The following is a 7,849-nucleotide window of genomic DNA, read 5'->3' on the forward strand; positions in this document are numbered from 1 at the left end:
GACACTTGTTGCCTAGTTTTCCTATGTGAGAGTGTCGTGTGGACACGCTTAGGCTATTTCGTGACGAATGATACCACATTGCATTTGAGAGTTGAGATCAAGTGCATGCATGATACTGAGCATGATTGATTGGAATTATGGAAAGTTGATGACTACTTGTTGAGTGTATGCTGGACTAATAGATGTTTGTGTATGATTATGGTATTTGTTAATGTTTTCTTACTAATCATGGTCATTTGATTTTTGTGTTAATTTCTTTTATAATGAACTCATCCTTGCAATTTTTGTACTGTGTGGTTGGTACATGTGATGATCGTGAACCTTTGTTCGTGTGAGCAAAAGGACAACAATAGAGTACATGAAGTGAGATTCTTTTATGGAGCCGTCAAGCCGACGTGATGACATTGAAATTATTTTGGGAGAGAGTTGTATTTTGTTAATTAACTCCTTCATAGCTGGTTCTATAATTCTTTTTGAATTAAGAATGTAAATCACAGATTTAATTATATGTATGAACTAATTTACTTTCCATTATGTGAATGATGTGTAGTGAGTTACTATATACATATATATATATATATATATATATATATATATATATATATATATATATATATATATATATATATTCATTTAAGTAATTGTGTGTTGTTTGGTGAATGTATATTGCAAAAAATTTACTCTCATTTTTCGTAAGCAAATTAACGGAGTTTACATTTAAAAATTAAAATTTACGTGGTTTAGAGTTGTGATATTGTAGCGGCGAGGCTGGTCATTACATTGGCGCTCCCTATGGTGACGCACTTGATCTCATGAACTATTTCTTCAACAAACCTTCCACTTGTTCCTTCACCTCTACTAACTCTATTGGAGACATTCAGTAAGGTACTACCAACACAGGACTACACCCAAGCACTAGGTCTATGGCGAACTCAAGTTCCCTTTCAGGTGGTAACTCAGTGACATCCTCAGGGAAAACCTCAGGAAATTCATAGACTATGGGTAATCTCCTAACATCAAGGGATTCTTCAGTAGTGGATGAAAATAAAACCATAAAGGCTTTAACATTTTCTACCTTCTTGGCTTCACTCACACGAGAAATCTCTAAACTTGAAGATCCAAGGATATCTTGGGCACAAGCGCCAAAGGTCAAGATCTTGTTTTTATAGTTTAGAAGATCATGGTTGGATGATAACCAATCCATTCCCAACACCACATTAAGATGAGAAAGAGGTAAACAAATCAAATTCACAGAGAAAGTCTTGTCATTGATAATCATGGAACAATCTAAGCATGCAATAGAAGTGGTAACAAGTTTATCGGTAGGGGTAAACACTATGACTTCATATGACAAAAAAAGACTCATGCAAGTATAGACTTTTCACACAGTCAAAAGATATGAAAGAATATGTAGCTCTCGAATCATATAGCACATCTACAAGTCTATCTCTTATGATACATTTACCTTGGGTCAGATAGTCGGATGTTGCGACCTCAGAGCTGCTCATCGCAAACACTTTCCTCACCTTCTGTTGTTGTTCTTGTAATTGTTCTTAGCTCCACTTCCATGATTGCCATCCCTCTTAGGTGCATACCAATAATCCTTAAGCGAGTGTCCTATCTTTCCGCAATTGGCACAAATAGTAGCTAATTGTGGGAAATCCCTCTTGAAATGAAATCCTCCACATAGAAAACACTTAAGCAGACCATTTTTGTTGTTGTTGTTGTTATTGTTCTTGTATCCTGAACGTCCCCCATAGGCTTGATTAGACCTTTGGTACGACTTCTTGTGATTCCCTTGGTGCCTCCTGTCATTCCTTTGCGGACCTCCAAACTTAGGCTCAATTTGTTTACCCCTAACGCTCACCTCATAGATACGACATTTTCTCACAGAGTAGGAAGGTCAATGATCTGGAACACGCTCACTGTAGTTTGAATGTCAGCTCTCAAGTTATTCTTAAACTAGGCACATATGTTTTCACCATTCTCACCATTCTTGCAATATGGCTAATACTTCATGAGCTCATGAAACTTTAAAGCATATTCTCCTACAATCATGCTCCCTTGCTTCAACTCCAAAAATTCTCTGGTTGTCTGCTTGTGCAAGTCCCTTTGGAAGTAGTTATCCAAGAGACTCTCATTGAATGCAACCCACGATATGACTCCCTTATTACTTGGTAGCGTTTGACTAGCAAATTTCCACCAATCTTCAACTTCTCCACTCAACATGTAGGTGGCATAAGTCACCTTGTGCTCCTCATAGCATCCCATCATCATGAAGATCTTTTCAACTTCCGAAAGCCAATGTTGAGCTCCCAGTAACACCCCGGTCGAATCACACCAGAATGAGAAGGATCTAGAGGTTGTACAAGTATGAGATTATGCGGTTGAGGATGACTTAAAGGAATTAATTGGTATTACCTATACCAACAAGATGTATATACTTTTCGGTAGCCTATCACTTAAGAACTTCATAGTTAATCGTGCTTGGCTTGGAGTAGTAATGTGATGGGTGACCTTTTAGGAAGTTTCCCAGAAAGTGTGTGAGTAAGGACAAAACACGCTAAAAAGTCTTGTGTTGGTTTGTGGGGTCATTCATTGATCCTGGAAGTAGGCAGAGCTGATTTTTGAGGTCTTAGAAAGGGTTGTCTATAGAGGGTTATGACCGGTGGAGGGTTCTGACCAACAAGGATGTTGAGAGAAGTGTCACCACGTGAAGTGTTGTAGTGTGAGAGACTCCAAGAGGTCGACAATTAGGGATGTTACACCCCTCCGGGTCAAAGTTGCCCTCGAACTTGGGTGGATTGTGCTTGGTAAAAGTAACAACCCACGATACTCAACCAATTCAACATCATAGCCTTGCACTAGAGTCTCTATTCTTTGCATCATACGAGCTAAAAGCTTAGTAGCCATGTTGTTGAGTCTCCTAGCCATGATTCCCTAAAATTACTTTGTTAGTTTTCCCGAAGAATCACGACATACGCATGGAACTAATCCTATTCGCTACCTAAAAGCTATACACATCACAAACAATCAATTCACACAAATCCATACTGGGAATACCAAGTAAGTCACACAAACAATCATCCATCTTGTATCCTTGTTTTCACAAGAACATAAGAGCACACAACACTAATAATGGACAAGCCCATACCCCAATCTTATTAGGATGAACTACTCTAATACCACTATTGTAACACCTTCAATTTTAGACTGAAAATATTGCTTGAAAGCACTTTTATTTAATTTATTTTAGAAATACATGTCACAATTTTTAATTACTACTTAGAATTAGTAAAACCTCTTCCTATATATTTTTTTAAAAAAAACGCGTCAATCAGTAAACGATAAACCTTTACATCGAATTAAATAAACATAGATATAAAATAACTTAGTCTTTATACATAACTAAATAGCATCAGTAATGTCACATGAGAAATAATATGAATACAACCCATAATAGTATGAAAGTAAGCAAAATAAATTTTACATCCCTGCTACAACAAAATACATTCCCTTGGTGAAAACATCTCTTAAAATACATCAAAATCAATACAGAAACTAGGACCAAAGCAGACCACTTATCACACTCAAATTACCGAACTAACTAGATGTATCCTCAGAAGTAGAGGTGGGCATAGGCTAGGCCGGCCTATAGGGGCCTACGACCTGGCCTACATAAAGCCTGGTCTGGCCTATTTAATTAAAAGGCTAGACTCAAACTTTTTTAAAAGTCTATTAAATTAAATAGGTCAGACTTAGGCTTATTAAAAAGCCTTATAAGCCTGATAGGCCGGCCTATATATATATATATATATATATATATATATATATATATATTATTTTTTAGGTACAATTAATATTATTTTTTAAAAAATTAGCAGATTCCATTCCTAAGTAAAATTTTAATTACAATGTGTGAGTCATGTGTTCCTTTATATTTCTCGTTATTTTTATTAGTTTTCCTATTTCTGTTAACAGTTCCTTTTCTATTCCTATTAGGTTTCCTTTTTCTTTTATTATGTTCCTGTATTGTAGAGCAAATAAAAATCATATCCTATCATATCTTATTATGTTCCTATACAAAAATCATATCCTATCATATCATATTACGTTTCTATACAAAAATCATATTCTATCATATCTTATTACGTTCCTATACAAAAATCATATCCTTTTTCTATCAGGTTTCCTTTTTTTTAACTTTCATATTACGTTCCTAAGCAAACAAAAATCATATCCTTTTCACTTCAAGCTTTTATATTATTAATATATTTTTAGGACTACCAACTAAATTAACGTTAGATTAAAAATTAAGGCAAATTATATATTAAGGCCTTGTTTAGCCTATTATAGAAGGTGTGTTATTTTTTTTTTGGTAAAAAAAACTAGGAATATTAAAGATTTAATGTGGAGAAGACTTTTAAATAGGCTATCAGGCCAGGCTAGGCTTTTAAAAAGGTCAGACCAAGCCAAAATAAAAGCCTTTGATAGGCTATAAGCCAGGCTCAGGCCTCAAAAAATAATCGTAGGCTAGGCTCAGGCCTTTTAAAGCCTGGCCTGGCCTGGCCTATTCCCACACCTACTTAGAAGAATCGTCACTCTCCTCCTCAGATGTCGGCTCCAACTACCTTAGAAATATCTAGTACTCCTCGATCTCCTCGGTTCGCTATAACCTCGACTGGGTGCACTTGCACCACGTTGTATCAACGAATGTTGCCCCACCCATCGTACCCCACTGGAGTCAATAGGAATTCCAAATCATGGTGTGGCTCTTCTAGTCCAAAATACATGTGAGAATCTACATAATATCAAAGCTCTTTGCAAGACATGAATTCCCATGGGATATAGCAGGTCAATGTATGGTCTATAGTAATGGGCACTTCATCCAATCTATATACTAGCACTAAGTGGACTCGAGTATGGCAGATGTAACATGTGGTTTATGTTACAACGCATGGCCATACCCGCTCTCTCTGTAAGCTACACCAAGCCCACAGATGCCTCAGTGTACTCTACATCGTCAGTACCTAAATGTTGTTTGTTAAGGGGGTGAGTCCTCTACTCCTCAAACGCCACAAACACACAGTAGTTGAACAAAGACAACATGCAACTTAATTAACCACTACATGTGGTTTCTCTATGTAAACAACACTCTTAAGATCCTAAGTGTGTTACTAACACACTTATCACCTATTAGGGCCCAACCTCTGCTGCCAATTCTCCTAGGTCTTGATGGTCTTACATAATTGTGTGGATAAAAATTGGGAATGATCGCCTCATACGGATACATTATACACCGATCCCTAAGCTCCTAACTCAAAAAGCATAGTCTTGAAGCCTGTCAAAAGTAGCAAAGTAAGACCCGCGAGTTACCCGCGCCAATTAAGTGTACCAAATGTTGGATAGTCACCACTCTCTAATTCCCCTAGGTTCTTCGAACCTCTCCACCTATTATACCCCAATGTATCTTTGTCCATCATCAACTTTCTTGACATAATCTCACTTTCTCATAGAAAAAAATAGAACCATCTGCTCCTTACTCTCTCTCTCTCCAATCCTCTTGACTTCTGTTATTGCAGCACGTGCATAGCCTTCTTGCCACGTGTATCAACAAATGCATATAAACAAACAAACAAGAAAGAAAGACGAAACTCAGACCTATGTACTACTCTCAGGAACCAATTGTAGTCCCTTAAGAAGTAGAAAACACTAGTCACACAAAAACAATTGGACAACATGATGGATATGATTACAATCATCTAACAATCATAATAAACAATTTGCTGAAGGTCGGATACCCCCCGACCCAAACCACAACCCGTACAGGCAAATATGGTAAAAATTGTTTTTGTCAAAACTAGTAATCTTATCTTAAACATCTAGATTAACGCACTAACTTCCTAGATTATTGTGTTAATCTCCCTAGGGATACATGCACTTAGAGTAAACCTCACACAAAGACAAATTACACTACAACTCAATGTGCAATGCAATTCTTGCATAGATGGAAATCTAGCTCAAATAATTTCTATTTCTCTATCAAGCTTCACTAAACTAATCACATACATACATACATACATATAATCATTGTCATTATACATACATATATATATATATATATATATATATATATATATATATATATATATAATAAGCACAAAAATGAGAATTAAAAAGAAACATATAATCATTTTCATTAAATACATACATGCACAAATGACACAACACAAAGTTTTCTCTGTTAGTCTTGTCGCAACCTACCTCATGATGGGATGGCGAAAGCATATAAAAGAAAGCACATTTTTCTCCTAGGGAGAAAACGAGTGGAGTCGCCACCAACGTTTATTTAAGGGAAAACGTTAGAAAAATCAAAAGAAGACAATGAATTTTGAAAATAAAGGTTCGAGAGTTGTTTACGCATGGGGAAGGTATTAGCACCCCACATGCCCATTACAAGGGACGACAAACTTTAATCAAGTATGCACAACGTGACTTCAAAATTTATTTATTTATCACTTTTTTATATTTTATTTTTTGTGGTCGACAAGGGGGCTACCCTTGCTCCTACATGTCCTCAGGTGCGATGAAGAATTCAGACCTAGGTAGTTCTTTAAGGCGATAAAGTTTGTATGTTGAGTTGGTTTTATGCTTTCGAAAGATTCATTTTAATTACAAACAAAAGAGGTCGTTAAGGCGTTGGACCTTGAAACGATCTCAAGTGATATTTGATGGAGAGAAGTTAGTTATGAGTTGGTTTTTTTATTTTGGTTTTTTTCTATTAGCTTTCAATCTTTTTAGGACAACAAAGTTTTTTACGGCACTAGTGATCGGTTAGGATTAAACTTTACAAATAAAAATTAGATCACCAATGATAAATGGAGAAGATGAATATGCACATAATAAAAGAAGGGCCCCTTAAGGGTACATAGATTACATTCAACTCTTAAAAACAAAATTAACTGACTGTTGCACGAGGAGCACAGAATAAGAGAACGATGTAGGGATGATCACGGTCGCGATTCGGTAGTGCCTCGACTTCCTTTCTTCTTCTTTCTCTCTTTCTCCTCTTTTCTCTCAATTCTCTCAACTCCTCAACCTTGGAACCCCTTAGCCCCCCTCCCCCAACATGGTTATTTATAGGGAAAAAAGCCATTTTGGGGTGGTTGAAGCTCGCCCAGGCGAGCTAATGCTTAGCCTTGAAGGAATGAGCTCGCCCAGGCGAGCTGGTTGCTTAAGCATGAAGCTATTTCATGGCCCAAGCGAGCCAGATGCTAGCCTGGGCGAGCTAGGGTCTAGAAAAAATAAAAAAAATGGACCCTTTTGCCCCCTTCCTTGGTATCTTTTTGTTTTCTTGATCAAAACATTGAGTGATTCCTTGCTTCGCACTATAACTGGCGCCAAATATCGTAATTTGACTAGCAAGAATCGAAATATCATATCGAACGATATTCCCTGAACAAAATTAGGGTCTGAAAATTTTGAATTGTAATTTTTTGTTAAGGTGTTACTGATGACAATCGATATGAGGTTCATCAAAACAAAAAACTTGATGTGGATTTGAATGTCAGACATTGTAGCTCTAGAATGTGGCACTTGAAATGTATAACATTTGTAAATCTAGTTCATATCATCTTATTACTTATGCAAGAAAATTTGAATACTTTTTCATTATGTAACTAGGTTTGCCATTTAAGCATGCAATTGCGGCAATCAAATTAAAAAACTATAGACTTGAGAATTATTGTGATGGGATGTTAGCAATAAGGTCCTATAGTGCAACATATGAGTACTACATTCATCGAACTCAAAGTCAACAATATCGGGAGAGGACAACATTTGCTAAACC

At 36.5% G+C, this 7,849-nt stretch overlaps 2 protein-coding genes across 2 annotated transcripts; both read right to left on the reverse strand.

Annotated features, from left to right (window-relative positions):
* Positions 1 to 877: 877 nt before the first annotated feature.
* On the reverse strand, positions 878 to 1,508 carry LOC102666551 (uncharacterized). The gene is made up of 2 exons (XM_006601490.1): positions 1,466 to 1,508; positions 878 to 1,341 (listed from the first exon to the last, which is right to left on the reverse strand). The coding sequence occupies exons 1-2, from the start codon at positions 1,506 to 1,508 to the stop codon at positions 878 to 880; spliced, it is 507 nt and encodes a 168-aa protein (XP_006601553.1).
* Positions 1,509 to 1,522: 14 nt separating this feature from the next.
* LOC102666669 (uncharacterized) lies at positions 1,523 to 2,271 on the reverse strand. Its single transcript, XM_006601491.1, has 2 exons — positions 2,015 to 2,271; positions 1,523 to 1,856 (listed from the first exon to the last, which is right to left on the reverse strand). Exons 1-2 carry the CDS (start codon positions 2,269 to 2,271, stop codon positions 1,523 to 1,525), a joined length of 591 nt encoding a protein of 196 aa, XP_006601554.1.
* Positions 2,272 to 7,849: the final 5,578 nt, after the last annotated feature.

This window comes from Glycine max, chromosome 17 (genome assembly GCF_000004515.6).
Source record: "Glycine max cultivar Williams 82 chromosome 17, Glycine_max_v4.0, whole genome shotgun sequence".
Classification (NCBI taxonomy): domain Eukaryota; kingdom Viridiplantae; phylum Streptophyta; class Magnoliopsida; order Fabales; family Fabaceae; genus Glycine; species Glycine max.

Excerpts from the sequence above, each read along its gene's own strand:
- LOC102666669 (XM_006601491.1), bottom strand. The coding sequence starts at position 2,271 with ATGGGATGCTATGAGGAGCACAAGGTGACTTATGCCACCTACATGTTG. Across the intron at positions 1,857-2,014 it reads AAGTTTCATGAGCTCATGAA|GGGTAAACAAATTGAGCCTA; the intron begins GTATTAGCCATA and ends GGTGAGCGTTAG.
- LOC102666551 (XM_006601490.1), bottom strand. The coding sequence starts at position 1,508 with ATGAGCAGCTCTGAGGTCGCAACATCCGACTATCTGACCCAAG. Across the intron at positions 1,342-1,465 it reads ATCCGACTATCTGACCCAAG|TCATAGTGTTTACCCCTACC; the intron begins GTAAATGTATCA and ends TGTCATATGAAG.